This window comes from Mirounga angustirostris, unplaced genomic scaffold (genome assembly GCF_029215605.1).
Source record: "Mirounga angustirostris isolate CCGP_5_RB_7025 unplaced genomic scaffold, mMirAng1.0.hap1 SCAF_5, whole genome shotgun sequence".
In the NCBI taxonomy this organism is placed as follows: domain Eukaryota; kingdom Metazoa; phylum Chordata; class Mammalia; order Carnivora; family Phocidae; genus Mirounga; species Mirounga angustirostris.
In genome coordinates, this window is record NW_026991713.1 from 176,429,515 (window position 1) to 176,449,391 (window position 19,877).

Below are 19,877 nucleotides of genomic sequence, written 5' to 3' on the forward strand. Positions count from 1 at the left end.
AAATTCACATTCTGCCACCAGAATGCTCTGTGATCTTGGGGCAAGTGGCTGCCCCTCCCCGGGGAGATTTGGTGCCATGCTCATGTCCGACACTGAGCCGTGTCTGGTCCCGGGGGCTGTTGTGTGCACCCGTCACCTCCTGGTCAGCAGGTTCCTGTGGAGCACTGGGAGCACTGCAGAGATCCGCCTGCACACCATCCTGCCCTTGGGAGATTACACTCTGAGGGTGGGAGTTTAGGAAAGTGGGGGGAAGGGCAGCTTTGCATTACTGTTACTTCTTGAACAACCTGGATGGCCCACCTCTGCCTTAATGCGATGGGGCGGGAATGGAGGACCAGAGATGCCCCGGCTGGGTGAAGACCATTGGCGGTCTACTGAGCATTTGCTTCTGGGCCAGCCTCGTGCTGGGTGCTGTGGGGTCGGGGGCTAGAGAAAGAAAGAAAGAAAGCCGGTTATGGTTTCTGCCTTTGAGATCTGAAGCCCCTCGGGGCCAGGATGGTGGCTGACTTTTCTCTCTGTCCCCGGGACATGCCGAAAGGCCCCAGGGGTCTTCAGACGCCACCTGGAAGAGGTCGCAGCTCTGTAGGCTGGCCCGGACGAGAGGGTGGCCATGGGCCTCTGTCGTGGCTGGTGGGTGCATGGGTGTGGATGGGGCCATGGGGGATGTGAGATGTGACAGGTGAAGGGGCCCCTGCTGACTCTCCGTGTCCTTGGCAGATATCCCACCCAGGTACCCGTTCCAAGCCCTGCCGCCGCACTACGGGAGGCCCTACCCGTTCCTGCTGCAACCCACAGCGGCCGCCGACGCCGATGGCCTGGCCCCCGATGTGCCACTGCCGGCCGACGGGCCCGAGCGCCTGGCGCTCTCGCCTGAAGACAAGCCCATCCGCTTGTCCCCCTCCAAGATCCCGGAGCCTCTGCGAGAGGGCCCAGACCAAGAGCCACTGGCAGAACGGGAGGTGAAGGCCGAGGTGGAGGACATGGACGAAGGACCCGCCGAGCTGCCTTCCTTGGAGTCGCCTCTGACACTGCCCCCCGAGGAGGCCCTGGCAGCCCCAAGCCCCGCGGCTGGCTGTGGAGGCGGTCTGCTGGAGGCCCAGGCGCTGAGCACCGGCAGGCAGGGGGCCGTGGAGCCCCCCGGGGGCCCGGACTTCGCGGAGGGGGCCGAAGCGCGGGTTGATTCACCGGGCCGGACAGAACCGTGCACGGCCGCCCCGGACCTGGGGGCGCGGCTGACGCCAGAGACCCTGGTCGAGGCCAAGGAGGAGCCCGTGGAGGTGCCCGTCGATATGCCCATGGCCGTGCCCGTGGCAGAGGCGGTGCCCGAGGAGGGCCTAGCCCAGGCGGCCCCGAGCGAGCCCCGGGCCGGCCTGGAGTTGGCAGACTGTGACGTGGCTGCTGGGGAGGGAGAATGCCTGAGTCTGGAGGCCCGGGAGGCCGCAACTGTGCCCAGCGGCCCCTGCTTCCTGGAGGAGGAAGGCTCTGACCAGTTTCCGCCTGGCCTGGAGGACCCGTTGGCTGGCATGAACGCCCTGGCGGCGGCTGCAGAGCTGCCCCAGGCCAGGCCCCTGCCGTCCCCGGGCACCGGAGCCCAGGCCCTGGAGAAGCTGGAGGCGGCACAGAGCCTGGTCCTGGAGCAGAGCTTCTTGCACGGCATCACCCTGCTGAGCGAAATCGCCGAGCTGGAGCTGGAAAAGAGGAGCCAGGAGGTGGGAGGTGAGCCACGAGGGGTGCTTGGTGTCTGTGGCATTTTCTGTGTTTTTTTCATAAGAATTTAAATTTGAAAATCCCCAGGATGTGGTTTGTTCGTGTCCTTTTTTTTTTTTAAAGTTGAGGCAAAATACACATAATGAAATTTACCATTTCAACTGGTTACAGTTTAGTAGCGTTCCGAGCACATTCATGTTGCCGTGCAGCCGGTCTGTGGGTGTCGTAGTGGTGACGTTTCTCCTTGTCTGTCAGTGCTGGGTTTTGTATTGGCACCATTCTTTGGGTTGCAGGGGACAGGAACTCTCCTTTGAACTGGCTTAGAAAAAGGTGCTGGAAATTGGCTCTTGGAACCTAAGTACGGCGGTCATTAGGTAGTAAGTTTCAGGTGTGGCTGGATCTGGGCGTTTCAAGTCATCAGGAGTTTCGTTTGTACCCCCTTCCCCATCTCTCTCTCCACCTGCTCCACTTTTCTCTCTGTTGGCCTCATTCACAGCAGGCCCACTGCCCTCATGGGGGTCACCAGCACTTCCTCGCAGGCCCACAGGCCTGCCCAATTCAGCCGACTCTCAAAAGAGGCCACCTCTTTCCTGGTAGCTCTGGCAAACGTACTTTGATTCATTTTCATTGGCTCCCTGGGGTTCATGCTTTCTGCAGAAGCAAACTGTGCGGCCGGGGAGGTGGGAAGGAACAGGCTGATTGTTCACTGCCCCTCGTGGGGCTGTCCGCTCTGGGGGGCGGCAGGGAGGGGTAGCCCTCAGAAGGAAACTGGTCCTTTCAGTAGAAGGGTAGCGAGTTCTGGGCTGGGCGCAAACCCACTGGTGTTCAACACAGAAACAACTCAGGGTGTTCCAAGAAATGTGTGCAGAAGGGGCTGTGGGCCAGGCGAGCCTCACCACCCCACGCTCGGCCCAGAACTGGCACGAAGGAGGGAGGGGCCCTGGCGACAGCTGTCAGGGCGGTAATAATAGTGTTGCCAGTGTTTTGGTGCATTTTTTCTAGAACTTTTTCTACACACATACACTTCTAAAATTAAGATCGTTTTGTAAACAATGTTCTGTGAGCTGCCCTTTGCACTTAGCATATTCTCTATGAAATATTTTTCAAAGCTATGTGACTTTACAAGTTTTTTTAGGGACAGTCGAGTTTTCCAGCTAGTGGAGGCCCCAGCCTTCAGTGACCTAGTCTTAGATTGTCAGGCACTGCCTTTTTGTTTTGTTTTGCTATTGTAAATAACGTGATGATTATGCCTGAAGAAAAATCCTTGGCCACACCTCTGATTTTCCTGGAGGTATATTCATTCCCAGGGGTGGAATTGCTAGGTCAGAACCAAGGCCACATTTTCAAGACTTGTTTATTGGCACGGTTATGTGGCCCCCCCAGAAGCTTGGACAGGTGCTGCCCACTCCCCCACAGGGGTCTCTTGTTTGGTTCTTGTTATTCTAAAGTTCATGACGACTTCTTTCTCGTTTAAATAGTTTTATACAAAAAGTTATTTTTCAGAAAAAAATGAAAACCCTCTTGAATCCTGGGTTTTCAGTGGGGGCTGCAGAGGGCCAGCCGCATCTGGGAAGGAGGGGCTAAGGATGGGTTCCCTGGTTTGGGGACTGCTGCCCACCCTTGCTCCTTTTTACACCCCTGCCTCATTTTCAGTTTGGGGGTCCTACTTGCCCTCATTTAACTGTGTGCCCGGCATTGTTTCTGGACAAGGCCGTCCACGTGCAGCCCTCGGCACTGTCGGGTGGTGACAGGCAGTAGTAGGTGGAAACAGTGGGAAGGGGTCAGGGTGGAGACGAGGCAGCCAGGGAAGGCCTTCTTGATAAAGTGACCTGAGGAAGGCCAGGAGGAACTCTTCTGGGGAGAGCATTCCAGGCTGACGGAACAGCAGGTGCAAAGGCCCTGAGGTGAATAGTGTGTGTGGCACTGTGTGTGGCACATTGGAACAAGAGAAAGGAGGCTGGGGGTAGAGCAGAGCGGGAAGAGGAGAGTGGTGGCTGCGAGGAGGTTGGTGGGATGGGGAGGGGGTGGGTCCCTGGGCACTCCTGGAAGAGGATATGGAGTTGCAGTGATAGGATCAGACTTAAATAGGGTCATTTTGGGGGCTGTGTGGACAACTGATGCCAGGGCAAGCGTGGATGCAGGGAGACCCAGGAGGAGGCTCCGGGCCTGGGGTGGAGGGGGGGCAGGTGGAGGTAAGGAGCGAGAGGATTCTGAGTGGAGGTTAAGGTGCAGCCAGTGGGCTCTGCCAGACTTCTCTGTGGGTGTAAGAGCGACTCCAGGGCTCCTGGCCTGAGCCCCTGAAGAGCAGACTTTCCAAGAAGCAGTGGGGGTGGGGGGGTAGGTTTTGTGACCTGCAGCTGGTTTCTGCAATGGAGGTGTGGCCCAGGGCTGGATCTGTGACCCTGGGCTAGCAAGTGCACTTGGGAAGTGCTGGTGTGTAGGGGTGTGTGCGCTGTAGGGGTGAGGGAGGTCCTGGTGGCCCTCTTCTCTTCCCAGCAGCTGCTGATTGGGATGCTGAGCTTCAGTCCTCTGCAAAAGGCCCCAGGTCGTGCTTAGAGCTTCCCCACGGGTCACCTCCGTGTTGGTACATCCACAGGCTGGTGTATTAGTTAGCCAGGGCTCCCATCACAAACACCACCTCACCTTGGGGTGGGCCACATGCTTCATTCAGTCTCATACCAGCCCCTTGTGAGCTGATGGGGTTCACAGCTTTGCAGCCTCAGTTTCTGTAAGGATATGGAAGAGCAAAACCTGTCGGCAGTGACACGGCTGGTTTGTCACTGCTTGGGGGAGTACTGCTGACATCTAGTGGGTAAAGGTAGGAGATGCCACTATGCCACTCCTCCAGCGCATGCCCAGGACAGCCACCCCTGTGGCAGAGGATGAGCTGATGGCACTGTGGAAGGCACCAAGGTTGGGAAGCCCTGATCTGTGCGAGATAATCACTGACGTTGATTTTATGGAACTGCACGATCGGTGGTAAAGAATACACTTTTCTTCTCAGGTACATGTGAAAAACCAGTACGTCAGGTACATTCACAAAAACTGATTGCATGTTAGATCACCAGGAAAACACCAGTTAAAAAAAAAATCAAAACTCCTTTTACTTCGGGAGAGACTGGAGAGGAGGTGGGCTCCCATGAGCCACTGCTGAGATTCTCAGTTGGTGCGCCCTTTCTGAAGGGTGGTGGAATATTTATGAGAGAGAGAAATGCACATACCTTGATCAAGTTAATCACACACATAGGAATTCTAAAACACGTGTGTCCTGACTGTGTGCCTGTCCACCCACTACCAAAAAAATAAAAAGTTTAGAAATGACCAAAATGTCGTTAGTAGAAGATTATTTAGATAGATTAAAACTCAGCACTGCAAGAGAATTCTAGCCAGCTATTACTGGGGTTAGCCACATAAAATTGCTAATATTCTGGTGTTTTGGACCTGCAGAGATGGCAGTTTTTATAAGGTTCAAGCTAATAACATGTGGTGGAGCTTCGTTACGCGGGACTGTGTGAAAAGAGGCGAAGTGTGATTCCGTGTGTGTGGGTTGCTGCCGTTTCCCTAGTTATAAAGGATATCCACGGACGTCACGGGTGACTGTTTGCAGGGCCCTCTACCAGAATGTCAGCCGTGGCCCCTCCGGGGGCCGGGGCGGCTCTGCTGGGGTGGGGAAGGTTTTCGTTTCTTTACACCTTTCTGCCTGGTTTGTATTTTTTGAGTTCTCATATTACTTTTACAGTTTATGAAACTTAATCCGGGCTCCTTTTTTTCTGAAAATGAAAACCGTGCATATTCTTCATGGAAAGTTTAAAAGGCAGAAAAGCAGAAAGAGGCACACTCTAGAAAGTACCTCTGCCGGCGCTTGGCCACTCTTGGCGACTTTGTGCAGCAGTGGACGTTTGGAACAGGGCGTACTGTGTGCCCCGGCTCTCACTTGTCCTCTCACTTGGCACCATTTCTTCTCGGAAAGGCCGCGGCCCAGTCATGGGGGCCATGTGGCCTTGGGCAAGCCCCAAGCTGGTCCTGGGTCGCATTCTTCTCCCTGTTTGGGGTCTGAGCAGGGTTGGCTGCTGTGCCCGTGAATCCTGGCCCCAGGTAGCGCGGCGGGGCAGGCGCAGAGGCGTGGGCTCAGCTGTCTCCCGTGTGCAGGTGCGGAGCGGGGCCTGGCGGTGCGGCCCTCGCTGGAGAGCCTGCTGGCAGCCAGCAGCCACATGCTGAAGGAGGTGTTGGACAGCCCCTTCGTGGACCCGCTCAAGAACCTGCGGCTTCCGCGGGAGCTGAACCCCAACAAGAAGTATAGCTGGATGCAGAAGAAGGAGGAGCGGGTGAGGTGTCCTGGGCCTGTGTTTGCCTGCCTGTGGCCTGTGGGGTGGGAATGGAGGTGGGTCCCCCCGAGATGCCATCTTGCTGGGGACATGGCTGGCTTTGGAGCTGGAAGGGCCTGATCTGAGTCCAACTTCCACCACTGACTTGCTGTGCAATCCTGGGCAAGCTGTTTCCCCTTTCTGGGTCTCAGTTTATCCATGTAATAATGGGCGACAGCCTGATGGGTCGGGAAGAGTGGGCCTGGCCATGCCCCTTGCTGCCTATGGGCCCCGGGCAAGCGCCTCACCTGTCTGAGCCTCCATCTGTAAGTGATGCATAACACGATGGCCCACACTGCTTAAGCAGTTGTCCCGGGCCACTTTGCCCTTGACTCAGCCCTGCAGAATTGGGTTTTGGTCCTTGTCCTGCGTCCTGCCTACGGCCTTGGCTAGTAAGTGGCAGAAATGGGGTTCGAGCGGGGGCCCCGTCGCCATCACGCCTCGCCACGCGTGCCTGTGGTGGGAGCTGGTGGGCGTCGGCATCCTCACCCCGCTCTCCCTGCAGTTGTATGCCATGAAGTCCTCCTTGGAAAGCATGGATGCCATGGAGCTGGACTTCCGGATGCGGCTGGCCGAGGTCCAGCGGCGGTACAAGGAGAAGCAGCGAGAGCTGGTGAAGCTGCAGAGACGCCGCGACTCCGAGTGAGTGTGCACCCCAGCCATTTCCCGCGGCCCCAGCCGGCCGGGCGACGAGGCCGCAGCAGGTGGTGCCCTGGTTGGGCTCTTGTAGGCGCTGGCGCTCAGTAGGTTGACTGTGCTAGGCCATTAGAGGTGTGTGTGGACCCGAGTGATGTGTGTGTATCGTGTGCCCTTCTCCGCGCCCCCCCCCCCACCCCCCAGGTTCACAGCCAAGCGTGTGATTCTTTTTAAGGGACAGGCGCGAGGAACCCCATAGAAGCTTGGCACGCAGAGGCCCTGGCAGGCCGAGGAAACGGACCCACGCCCTGAGCGCCCTGTCGCCCCCCCGCAAGAGAGGGAAGAGCCGCAACAGTAGCGGAAAGTAAGGCTGGCCCCTCGGTGGGTCGGGAACTGGCACAGAGCTCGGAGGGGAGGAGCACGGGCCTGCGGCAGGGCCTGTGTCTGGGCACCGGGGACCTCGAGTCCCTCGGGCTCTGACCCACCTGGTTTGGTAGTTCTCAGGGAGCACAGTGCGCGCTGCCCGGGCCAGGAGGGTGAGCCAGGCGAGTGGCGAATGGACAGGCAGACTCACCCACCCGGCACTGAGTGGGCAGATGACCCCAGTGATGAGAGGTGTCCGTGCCATCAGCTAAGCGCTTCACCCATCTTCCTGCCACACCTGCTTCCTCCATGGTTAGGGACTAATTCCCGCTCTTCTCCACGGACCTCCTCCCTGCAAAGGGATCCACTGAGCTTCCAGCCCCGCTGGGACGGGCTCTGACTTGTGCTGTCACTTGGTTCCCTGCGTGAGTGACAGTGTCATTCCTGTCCTCCTGGCCTGACCTGTTGGCTTGTCGCACCTGAGCCTGTAACGCGGGGCTGCCCCTCTGTGCGCTCCTTGAGTGGCAGCAGAAGCTACGTGTGGCACCTCTGGAGGTTTTCTTGAATGGTGGCTGGAATGAGAGCTCTTCCTCCAGGCTAGGCACGGATAGGAATGATGCTTCGGTCTTCCTGGGTGTCAGGGAGTAGCACGAGTCGAATGAAGCCCATCAGAGGACCGGAGTTGGAGCGTGCCTCGGCCTGGGCCATCAGGGCAGGGCAGACACTAGGCGGCCTGGTACTTGGCTTGAGGAAGTAGAGGGGGCTGCAGGGTGGCTTTGGAAGGCATAGGAGAGCCAGTGGGTTGGCCACAGGTCTTGTCAGAAGGCCGCCCCGAGGGCCCCCACGACTTGCATTTATTCTCCTTGGATGTTCCTGGCGGAGGAGAGGTTGGAGACTGGAAGAAGTCCCGTACAACCAGCCAGAGGAGGGTAGGGAAGCAGTTCCTGAAGACAGCAGAGGTTGAGGCCGCCTGCAGGCAGCCCCTGGAGGTGGGCGCACTTTCCCGCTTTTGCGTCCAGCTCCATCCAGTGTTTATTGTGACCTCGGGCTCGGTGCTAGCTTTATGGAGCCTCAGTTTCCCCCGTGTAAAAACCAGTATGTAGAACGTTGTTTTGTGGCTGAAATACAAAGCACTGACATGGAACAAAGCATATAGTTGGCACCAAGTAAAAATTAATCGCTCTTATTACTTGTGAGGGTTTAGCTTAAAGTAGGCAAGAGAAGCCTTCAGCCTGGGACCATATTCTGACTCTCTTAATCCCAGGGGTACAGGAGACCAGCCAGTGACTCTTACCCCCCTCCCATCCTGGGAGAGTACCTTGACATTTCTGATCCTTGTTCTTGGCACGTTTTGATAAGGTGTGTGTGTGTGACTGTATGTGTGAAGAAGCACAAGCGAGAAAGAGGCCAGCAGAGCACACTGCCTTGGAGAAGCATTTCTTCTTTCCTGTTAAACTCTCATTCTGCCCCATTCACAAATAGAATCCCAGCACCATAGCTTCACAGGATCCGTCTCCCCAGATCCGTCACTCTGCCACCACTGTCTGTGCTTCGACATCCAGAGCCCACCCTTCAGGGCCGTGAGGGCGGACCCCCAACCCTTGAGTCTTTCCTGGCCGGGGTGTTGACCAGCAGTGCATCTGGGTTTCAGGCTGAGCAGCAAGCCCCTGCTGACGTCGGAGGAGTACGAGCTTGGAGCAGGGATGAGGAAGAGACACAAGGGACCTGAGGAGGAACACGATGCCCTCGTTGGAACGGGGAAAGTGAGGGGCAGGAACCAGCCTTGGGACGAGCACGAAGCCTCATCGGACTTCATGAGTCAGGTCAGTAAGCCTGTTTTCCAGGTGTGCTGCCATCTTAGGGTGGAAGGTCTGGAGGGTATTGCAGAGTTCACGCTCCCTCTACAGGTCTGTTGGTCCTAGTCCTGCACAGAAACTGAGGAAATGATTGCCTTAGTGCCACAGGGCCTGTCCTCCAGTCTTCCTTATTGCACAGAGGGGGAAATCAAGGCCCAGAGGAGGTCAGAGACTTACCAAAGTAGCGCAGCCTCAGGTAGAGCAGAGACTGAAAGCCACAACCCTGTGTGTGCTCCATGACCCTTTGCTGAAGCCACGAAGAGAGACTGCAAGTTCTTAACCAAATAACGCAATTACTGTTGTTCAACAGTGTAATTGTCTAATGAGCAGCTTCACCATTCTGTAGTCCTAAGAAACAAGGGCTTGATGCCATTGTAATTTCCTTGTGAACTCTCCAGGGGTAATGGGGTGAGAGCCAACTCCTTGATTTTTCTTATTTCTGCAGAGCATTGAAATCGTCCACTTAAGGCCTTTGTCTCTAAATACTAATGTACCTTGTCATCCCTCCTCATAAAGCTGCACGCAAGGGGACTGTTTCCGTTGATTCGGCCATCAGAGGGAAATACTCATGTAAGGGACACTGGATCCAGGAGGAGGGAACAAAGCCAGTCTGTATATCAGGATCCTTTACTTGCAAATTGGGAAGGATGCTTCTTGCTGTTTAAGTGACCCTATCCCAACTTTCTCCCCCGTATGATATGTTATCTGATTAAAGAAAATAGCGCTAAAATGTTCAAGTGAGGGGCATCAATGGCTTTGAAACTGTACATTTCCCTTTGACAGCAAATGACTAACAGACATGCAGCCAGGACTTTCATCTGCAAGCTCTCGAATTGCTCTTCTCTGCTTCGGGCATCCGAGGCACGCCCGAGGCATCCTCTTGGCAGCTCCGGCCCGTTTAGTTGGATGGGCCGATTTAAGTTGTGCTGCGGTCTTCGTGGGCTGCCTTAGGTGGCCGAGCTAGATCAGCCGTGCTAGGATGCGGGGTTTCTCTCTTGGTTCCATGCCTCCCCCCCACCCCCCGCCCCGGCCTCAGCACTGATGGGTCCCCGGCGCATCAGCAGGGCCGCTTGCTCCAAGGGCTTCCCTAGGAGGCACCAGAGAGCGCCGGGGAGAGCCAGTGGCGGTGCCGGCTTTGGCGATCGCTGAACCCCCAGTAACAGCTCTGTGGTAAGAGCTTCGAGGGCCTGGTCTCGGTTCACCCTCACGACAACCCCGAGAGGCCCGCCGTCATTATCCCCGCCTTACGGAGCGGGAAGGACCGAGGCTCAGCGGGCTTGAGCGACTTTGCCAGAAGCCACGGGCAGGGAGAAGGGCCTGGAGCCCAGCTCTGTCCAAGCCGGTGCGCTGACACCCACTCTCCTGTTTCGCCGAATGTCTTAACCCGTGACTTCCGTCTACAGCTGAAGATTAAGAAGAAGAAGATGGCCAGTGACCAGGAGCAGCTGGCCAGCAAGCTGGACAAGGCCCTGTCCCTCACGAAGCAGGACAAGCTCAAGTCGCCCTTCAAGTTCTCGGACAGTTCTGGGGGGAAGTCAAAAGCGAGCGGCGGCTGCGGCAGGTGCCTGACGCCCTACGACAGCCTGCTGGGCAAGGACAGGAAGGCGCTGGCCAAAGGCCTCGGCCTGTCCCTCAAAGCCTCCAGAGAAGGTAAACACAGAAGGGCCGCCAGAGCCGGGAGGCTGGAGGCGAGCTTCAAGGCCAGAGGCCAGCCCAAGGCGGCCCACTCCCCGTTCGCCTCGGAAGTAAGCAGCTACTCCTACAGTAAGTAGCGCCGCCGCGCCGCCGCGGGCGCCTCCTCTCTCTCCTCACTCTCCTCTTCCCGTCTCTCGGGGGGCGCTCGACGGTCACGCCGGAAGTGGGGCGTGCGGAAAGCGGAAGTGCCTGTGATTGGCGGGTGGGCCGGAAGTGCGCCTGCCCCCTTGCGCCGGTCTTCCGCTCGGTTGCGGGAAAGCCGTTGGTGCGAAGGCCTTCGCGCCGCAGAGCCGGGGCTGCGCAGCGCGGAGCGGCCGTTCGCGACGGCCGTCGAGGGGCCCGGCCTCGCCCGCCCGCCGCAGCGCTCCGTCCTCCGGCCGGGGTTTCGGAGGAACGGCGTCTGTCCGCAGAGCGCGCGCCGTGCCGGCCAGCGCCCCGATGGCTGTGCGGGCCGCGTCTGCCTTTGGGTTTCCGACAGCCCTCCAGGTGGCTGCCCCGCGTTGTGCCCGAGGTGGACCGGCCGGGTCCGGGCGTCGAGCGGGAAGCGCGCCGCCGCCGGACTGAGGGCCTCTCACTGGCCGGGGCGTGCTGCACGGGAGCCCTTTGCCCGGGCGCTCGGGAGCGCGGCTTTCCTGAGCCCGGGGTCCACCCCGCTGGCTCTCCGTGGCCCAGGTGGCGCGCAGTCGGTGCTCCTGGCTGTGTGCGCGCCCCTGGCTGGCTCTCGGTGGCCTCTGGTGGGCCCGGGTCGCCCGCGGCACGAAGTTGGCGCTCCTAGGTGTGTGTGTGGGCGGCCGGCCGGCTCTCCAGGGCCTCCGGTGGGTGTCATAGGTGCTCCTAGGCGTGGGTGAGTGGAGCCCCTGATGCCCAGGACCCGTGCGCACTAAGCCCGTGGCCGCTGTGTGAAGGCCAGGAGGGGCTTCGTGGCTCCTGGCGGTTGTCAGCGGGGTCTGGTGGGCGGCCCCAGGCCCTGACTAGGGTGGAGGGCTCTTTCGCTGGGACTGCCTAAGGTGTGTGTGCGGGCTTTTGTTTGGCTCTGCGTGGTTCATTGGAGGAGTGGCTGAATGCCAAGGAAGTAGACACCTGTAATGCTGTTAAATTTTGTTTTTTGGGGGAAGGAGATGTTTTTGTGGACTTGGAGTTAAATTGTCATCACCTGCCTCACAGGGCTGTTGTGAGCTCTAAGTGAGCTCCTGTTGGTAAAAGCTGGCAGTGGCACGAGATTAAGCTGCTGCTGTTGTGGGTGGTGGTTTTTTTTTTTTAAACATTCGTATGTTTGGTTGCTCAGCACTAATGGGCCTCTAGGGCTGACGCAGACATGAACGTGTGGTAAACAGCTCCTTTGTACTTTAGGTGTCGAGGACATGCTTGATTGCCATAGCTTTTGTGGCCCTCAATTTTGGATGGGTGTGATCTGAACAGCAGTGCCCAGGCCCATGGCACCATGAGCTCATCTCAGAAACACAGCTCCGCAGGAGGAGGGAAGAAAGGCTTTCGTCTGATCTTTCCATCTCTGCTGGTTTTGGAATGATGGAGGGAGTGGGGAGGATTGCTGCTGCTTTGACTGCCAGAAGAATCCCATACTCCTCCCACTTACAGGTGCTTGGGGTACATCCAGAGGCCAGAGTAGCTCCGTCCTTGAGGTCTTTGGAGTGCTCTGAGCCTGCGAGTCCACCGTGTGCAGATGTTTGCATGCACAGAGCCATGTTCAGATTGCTTCTCTGCTACACCTGTGTCCAAAGTCCCAGTGTCCCAGTGAGGGAAGGGAGTTAAAGTTGCAGCAGAGAGATCAGAAGATCTGTGTCCCCCTAGATGCTGGCTATGATATGCAGCTGGCTCTGGAGAGAGCTCTTGTGTGTTTGTTTGTTTTTGGGCAGAGCACAACGTGGGGCTTGATCTCGAGACCCTGAGATCAAGACCTAAGCTGAGATCGAGAGTCGGACGCTTAACCACCTGAGCCACCTAGGCGCCCCTTGATTGTATTTTTCATGTTGGCTTTTCTGTAGATAAATGGGAGGATGAAGTCACAAAGAGGTCAAGAGTGTTTTCTAGCACGGAGATGGCTGGCAGGACGTGGGAAGAGAGAAAGCAGCTTTCTTTTTCACTTTGGGTTGTAGGGGTTGGGGGGCATGTCTGGTGGGAAGCCAGCTTGGTTGTCGTCACCCACGGACGTCTCCAGCCTGGGATGTGGCCTTGGAAAGGACTGACAGGGGCCTAATGGGGCTTGTCCACGTCACCCCCGTCTAGAGTTTTGAGGTCATCTTGCAGTTGGGGTCTTGGGAGTGGAAAGCGTAGGTACAGGAGGAGGCAGCTAGAAGACACTGCCTCCGCCTCACCTCCTGCACCTGGTACACGCACACACGCACGCACACGCATGCACACGCACACCAGTTTCTCATGGACTTGGAGATGGCAGGTGCTGCCAGAGCTGTAGCCCTGTTCGTTACTGTTCCTCATGTCCGGAGTGGATTTTATCAGATCAAGGGATTACACTCTTTGGCTGTGGAGCTGTTTTTCCCAATGAAATCTTGCTTGACAGCTTCACTGATAAAACAGATCAAAATGGTGTGAGGATGTTTGGGGTGGGGTTGAAAGGGGCCAGAGCTGTGCCCGCTTGATGGCCCCCTTCCCCAAAGCTGGGTGATCCTCTCCCAGGAAAGCTTGAGAACCCTGGCCTTCCCGCCCTGTGCAGTAAGGCGGGAGACTTGGGGGAAGCCAGCAGCAGTGTGCTGGTAACGCGGCCCTTTGATGGGAAGCCTTGAGTTGGAACATCACTTGCCAATCTCCTTGGTGTAGCTGCTTTCACGATGGCCGTCGTGATGCTGCTGGGCGGGGAGCTGGGATGCGCGTGCATGATTGCCCTCATGAGTCGGCCTGCGCCGCCCAGCATGCCCCTGGACACTGGTCTTCTGGGGCAGAAGAGCTTTACCCGAGCCCTTCCTTTCTTGGATCTTGTCCCTCCCCAGAAGGAGCCCGTGGGCTGGGTGCAGTGACCTCTGTAGCCCCGGGTGAGACCTTCCTGAGAGTGGGGCCCCCGCCTCCCCCGGGGCCCAGGAAGGCTGTTCACAGAGGTGGCTGTGTGCAGCCGCCAGCCTGGAAAGGACGAGCTCTGTGAGGCCTGCGGCCAGGGGGCCTCCCGGGTGAGGTCCCCGCGGTGGGCCGTGGCTTGTTCATGGCCCGTAGGCATTCGGACCTCTGTGCCCTGGCACGCGCCCGGGCGTTCTCAGAGCCACTGAGAGTAATGGGAGACACTGCCCCCCCCCCCCCCCCCCCCGCACTCTATGACTTACTTTATTAAACACTACTTTGACTGCAGATACGGACTCAGAGGAAGACGAAGAATTCCTGAAGGACGAGTGGTCTGCCCAAGGCCCGTCCGGCTCCAGACTGACGTCTTCCATCCTGTGTGGCATGGTGGCAAAGAATGGCAAGCCGGCTGGAGGCCCCAAGCTGAGCGAGAGGGGCCTGGCGGCCGCCCGGACTCTGAAACCCAAGCCGGCCGCGGGCAGGAAGCAGCCCTTTCGTTCGCTGCTTCAGGAGGTCGAGGCCCGTTCCTCCTCCAGCGATTCTTCGGAGGACTCGTTGGACCAAGGTTACTAGCTCCAAACACAAAATACCTTCCATGTTTTCTAGCGAGAGAGTGAGTGAGAGCGAGCGCGAGAGAGCGAGCGCGAGCGAGCGAGCACGCAGGAGATGGCGGGCCGAGGTGGCCCATCTGGGACGCCTCGGGAAGGCGGCCGTCTTGGTTCTTGGCAGCGTAGCCTGCTGTATCCGCCTGAGTCCTTCTATTTTTGTTCTTATTTGTACCTGTATCATTGTGATAACGCCACGGCCTGGCTCTTTTTGAGCTTTTATACGGACTGTTTTTGGTCTTCACCCTCCTCCGCGCTCCCCCTCTGCCCCCCTCCTCGCCTCCTCTGCCCCCTAGACTGCAGGCCTGGGTCGGGTTCTCTCGGGCGCAGCCGGAGGAGGCCTCCCGAGGGACATTTTGTAAATGGAATTCTGTCGTGTGGGCGTGTGACTTGATGTTTGTACCGCGATTTTGGTAATACCAAGCTTTATTAAACATACCGAGTTCATTTTTAACTAAACCCGTGTGCCTTGTCTCTCTTGCTGTGTCCTTACTAGACCATTAGGTTGCCGCCCCCCTCATTTGTTCCTCCTCCCCCCCCACCTCCTCCCCACCCCACAGGGGTAGAGCTGGAATATGCGTCTGCCGCTCTTCTCTATTATTCAAATATCCCTGGTAGCTGTTGGCATGCGTTCATTCTTCAGGTTCAAAGTCAACTGCGTTCACCTCCAGCTTCATCTTTTGTTTTTTTTTTTTTAGCTGCTTGTTTGTTTTTTATTTTGTTAAAGCTCTGTTTCTATGTAACAGCGGTTTTAAAAATATAAACACTTGTTTTCTAACACATATTTCTGTTTTAAAGGCCGTGTAGGCAGTGCAGGGTCAAGACCATTTGCTGCCCCGAGTTTTGTTGGGAGATTTGAAAGCGTGGGCTTTATTGCCACGTTGAGCGGCGGGGCCCAGGCTTCGGAGAGAGCACTGGCCTCTGAGCCCCCAGGCCTGGTCTGTTGGCCGCCCCCCCCCCCCCCCGGGCCCTCCTCCGCCTCACCAGTGCAGAGAGGATGGGGTTCAGTGATCCTTGCGAACATCCAGGCTCTGACTTCCCCATGTTAGAAGCGTCCTAGGGGCAAGTGGGGGAGCCAGAGGATCCCGAAATGTTTCCTCACCCTGGTTTAGGATTTGCTTCAGGGTGGACCCCCTTCAGGGATTCCCAGAGCCTAGACTCCATGCTCCCTGAGTGAGGCTCAGGCATAATAGAGGTCAATCTGGACGGGCACTGGCTCAGGCCCTGGGACCAGATGCTACCCTACTTCCGGCCCTGCTCCCATTCCTGGTCTGCCTTCTCCCTGCCCACGCCTCCCATCCTGACTTGCCCACATCCATTTTGGATGACTAGGAGATAGCACAGTAGGGAGCCAGGTGCCCTTGGGACCCACATTCTCTTGAGCTGTGCCACGTCTGAGGGAATGGAGTCTGGGCCAAGGAGCGGGGAGGTCACTAACTCGCCAGTCAGCCTCATTTGCCCCTAGCCCTGGCCTCTGTGGACCAGTCTGGCTGGTTCACCATTCTCCTCCCTCCCTCCCTGACCCCTTCCTCCCCCCCCCGGGCTCCTCCCCTTAAGCCAGAGATCCAGCTTCCACGTGTTTAAGCTCTTCTGCCCCAGCTCAGACCCCGTAGAGAGGCAGGCAGCCCCTTCAGATGTTTTAGCATGGGGCCGTTTGCCCGGAGTGGGCAGAGGGAGCCAGGGGGCCCTCAGACCAGGCCGGATGCAGCAGTGGAGAGAGCCCAGCTGGGGGGGGGGGGGGGAACCCCCCCCCCAGCTGCACACACACACACGCACGCATGCACGCACGCGTGTGCGCTGGTCAGGTCTTGACAGGGATATTTGGGTAATAGGGTTTTCCTGACATCCGGTACTAAAACACCTGACTGCTTGGCTTTCTAGTGTCTGCTCTCTCCCCCCAGCAGCTTGACCATACCTTCACCCTTGATCCCTACCCATGATGCTTTGAATGTCTGTTTTGGTCTCTTGCATTTGCTCTCACGCTGCACTCTGGACGCAAAGCGAAGGCTGGGAGTAGGGCAGACGGCGCAGCGGGTCACTGAGCTTGGGTCCGAGCCTGGCTCGTTGCTCCGTAGGTAGGCAAAACCCTTTTCTTTGTGTCCCCTCTGCACCTCCCCTCCTCGGGGTTTGCCCCCATCGGCTATGGCAGCAGCGGATTGCTTTGGCATTTATCGATCAGGTTTTGGAAAACCAAACCAAACCAAGTTACAACAGACAATCCCACATACTGAGCCAAGAGTTATTTGGTTTTGTTTTTGTTTTTTTTAATAAGAAAAAGTTTTCCTGTATTACCTTGGGCTTCTTTGTTGGGACTTTTTCTCCCTCTGCCCTTGGTAAACTCTGTTGCCTCAGGTGTGGACAGCTCCAGAAAGGCTTCCTTGGTCCTGAGACCCGCCCCCCCCCCCCCCGCTCCCCCTACCCCGCAGACCCCAGCCTGAGCAGACCAGCCACCGTGGGAAGCAGCCAGTGGGGGCTTTTGAGGGTCGCAGCAGCTGGAGGTGGGGAGGGTCTCTGGAGACCAATCCTGCTTTGTGGGAAGCAAACGCTGGTTTTGGCTTTTTCCTTCCAAGCACTTTTCCATGTTAGGGTGCTGGGATTGGGCTGCTGCTGGCCAACTGGTATCCGAGGTAGGCATTCCGGGCATCCAGAAACCCAGAGCCAGCCCTCCGCCACTGGACGTTGCTGGTGGGGAATCCTTCTGGATGGGAGAGAGTTCTGGAGTCTCCACACCTGAGCAGCCAGGGAAGGCGTTCTCTAGAAGGGAAAACTGGCCACACGTCTGACTCTGTGCCCCCACCCCAGCCAGCCCCCCGCCCACCACCCTGCTCAAATTGGCCAACCCCAGGGAGGCCTGATGTGGGGGACCCAGGCGCTGCCGAAAGTCTGCCTACACTTAGCCTGCTTTGCCGCTGTGGCCCACTGGGGCGGAGACAACCATGTGATGTCCGCAATGTGAATGGATCGCAAGCGTGCACTGCCTGCTTCTGCCTGCCTGCCCCACTGGCCTCCATCCTGCTTCATCCATTGCTCTGGGAGCCAGGCCTCCTCCTCCTCCTCCTCCTCCTCCTAACAAACCTGTCTCTGCCTCCTTCCTTTCTCAGCTCCCTTCAGGGATTCCTTAAGCTCATTTCCACCCCCCCTCACTCAACAGAGACCCAGGCTCCCTCGGAAAATGGGTAGACAGAACCCCTGCCCCCATAGCCGCACCTGGGGCCACCACTTTGGGCTGCTAGTCGCACCCAAGCAAGCAGGTGGCTTGGGGTGTGGAGGGAGAACGTGGAGTTGGCCGTCTGTGTCTGCCCCTCTCCGTTCCCTGAGCCCAGGCACTCCCTGCCCACAATAGAGCTTGGCGGGGTATACGGGCCACCTCTTTATGTCCCTTCCCTCTTCTGCTGCAGAGAGTCGCCTCCAGCCTTGCCCGGCCCTGCCCTTGGTCAGCGGCCCCCAGAGCCACCATGATGCTCCCAGCAGTCCGGGCAGACAGGCACCTTTGGGCAGGTGTCCCTGGGGCGTCCCCTGGGCAGTTAGCCCCTGATGCTCTCTCGCCTGCCTGCCCTCGCGGTGTTAGGCTGTCTCCCTGGAAAGGTCAGAAGCAAGGTGTTACCTCCCTGCAGTCTCTCTTCTTGGTGGAGAGCTTGGTTAATGTGCAGGGAGCACTGCCTTCCGTGCACTCCCTGCCAGCCTGCTGCCTGCCCTGCCTTTGTTCCCACGGCCCCTGCTGGGCTCAGGGCTGTAGGTCCCCGGGTGGCAGGCCAGTTCCTGGGGAGAAGCACTAAGTCTCTATTCACCAACTGGAGAGACTGGAGCGTCATTAGATTCTTTCCGGGAGACTCTGGGAGACAAGACAGCCAGGCAGCCCTGGGTTTGAGTTCTGCCTGAGTGCTTGGCCACGCCGAGCCTCAGTCTTCTGGTGCAGAGTGGGCTGACCGTGCCCTCTCCCTTCCTGGCTCCCCGCGGGTCAGGAGGCATAGCCAGCTTGTGGCTCCCTTGGCCCTGGGGACAGCAGTTTCTTTTTGTAGAACAGGCTGGCCCTTTTTCTGTTTGGTCCTTGTTAGGCCTGCAAAGTGCTTTCTCCTACATTCGTGCGATCCTAAGTCTCCCCTTAGCTGGGTGGGTGGGCTGGGAGGGCCACCCCATGCCACAGATGAGCAAATGCTCGCAGAAAGTGCTCACAGAGGACCAGTATTTGCCTCAGGCTTCCCAGCTTGGGGGTATTGCTGGGAGTCAACTTTGGACCCCAGAGCCTGCTCAAGAAGAGATCAAACTCCACCTTCTCCTATCACTAGCCCCAGACCCCTAGGCACCTGAGTCCCCGGGGCCCTCTCCCACCCTGTCTCTGCCCCTCCCTGCCCTCCTCTTTCCTTCTCTCCTGCCTCCTTTCTCAGCCTCCATGTCGTATGTCGGGGCGTGTGTGTGCGTGTGTGCGTGAGCTGGTGGAGAGAGCTGTCTCCAGTCCTTGTCCGTGTGTCTGTCCCCCTCCCCACAGCACAGGTGCATGTTGGTGTTCCCCTTACAGAAACCCTCTGGTTCCCAAAGCCGCTGCCCACCACCTCTGGGCTGTCCAGGATGCCCACGTCTTGGTCTCGCTTTGATGGGGGCACTGGGTCATCGGGGGGGATTTATGGGCTAGTATTGGATTCACCCCCGGCTGATGAGGAGTGAGGAGCTAGGCTGAAGCTGTGGCACCCCTCGCTGGTGCTTGGGCCGAGTAGGGGCGGGGTGGGGGGCGGCACCTGCCTAGGCCAAGGCTCTGACTCGCCCCCTGTTTTCTGCACCAGATGAGAGCTCCGAGGAGGAGGACGAGGAGGATGAGCTGGAGGAGGAGGAGGACGAGGCTGCCAGCGGCTATAGGCTGGGGGCCCGGGAGCGGGCCCTGTCGCCAGGCCTGGAGGAGAGTGGGCTGGGCCTGCTGGCCCGCTTTGCAGCCAGCGCCCTCCCCAGCCCCACAGTGGGGCCGTCCCTATCAGTGGTGCAGCTGGAGGCCAAGCAGAAGGCCCGGAAGAAGGAAGAGCGGCAGAACCTGATGGGTAAGTACCGGCAGGTGGAATGCAGGGGCACCGCTGCCCCATCCTGCAGACCGGAAACGGGCTTGGAGGAGGGTAGGAGCAGAGCTGGGGGCCACTGGAGCCATGCCTCGTGGGCCAACCCCATCCTGAGCAGAGTGGTACTGGTGATGTGGGCCTGGCCTGCCCCAGGAGGGGGTTCCAGAAGCTATGTAGGCTGACCTTCACTGTTCATGTTCCTGACTCCCCCAGTCATAGCCTGACTCCCCCCCTTAGGTGCCCAGTGATAGGCAGCTCCGGGAAGCAGAGAGGCAAATCTGCCCCTGGTCTGCACCCTGGGGGGCTGTAGAAGCCCAAGGGAGGCTGCTCCAGGTAGGCGACACCCAGGCTGAACCCTGAGAGAGAAGTGAGAACCGGCTAAGTGTACACAGAGAAGTGGACAAGCAAGCTCTCTCAGCCTGCGCATTCGAGGCGGTTCACTTCGTGAGATGGGCATGCGGCCTGGGGTTGGGGCCTGGAGAAGGTCGTCACCGGGGGTGGTCACGTGCCGTGTCACTGTTAGCCAGGCTTACCGTCCCATTTCCCTGACAGGCTGACGGACACAGCCGGCTCTAAGGCTCGGGC

At 58.2% G+C, this 19,877-nt stretch overlaps 1 protein-coding gene across 9 annotated transcripts in view; it reads left to right on the plus strand.

The window, feature by feature from the left end:
* Nucleotides 1-19,877, plus strand: part of TNRC18 (trinucleotide repeat containing 18) — an 88,083-nt gene that overhangs the window by 41,918 nt on the left and 26,288 nt on the right. For 8 of the 9 annotated variants that reach the window (XM_064593348.1, XM_064593341.1, XM_064593340.1 and 5 more), the window contains 8 exons: nt 718-1,716; nt 5,857-6,032; nt 6,577-6,713; nt 6,943-7,071; nt 8,722-8,893; nt 10,330-10,690; nt 13,935-14,210; nt 19,029-19,277. In XM_064593348.1, coding sequence (XP_064449418.1) covers nt 718-1,716; nt 5,857-6,032; nt 6,577-6,713; nt 6,943-7,071; nt 8,722-8,893; nt 10,330-10,690; nt 13,935-14,210; nt 19,029-19,277 — 2,499 coding nt within the window. The remainder of the gene's footprint in view (nt 1-717; nt 1,717-5,856; nt 6,033-6,576; nt 6,714-6,942; nt 7,072-8,721; nt 8,894-10,329; nt 10,691-13,934; nt 14,211-19,028; nt 19,278-19,877) is intronic. The other variant, XM_064593345.1, reaches the window with a different exon arrangement.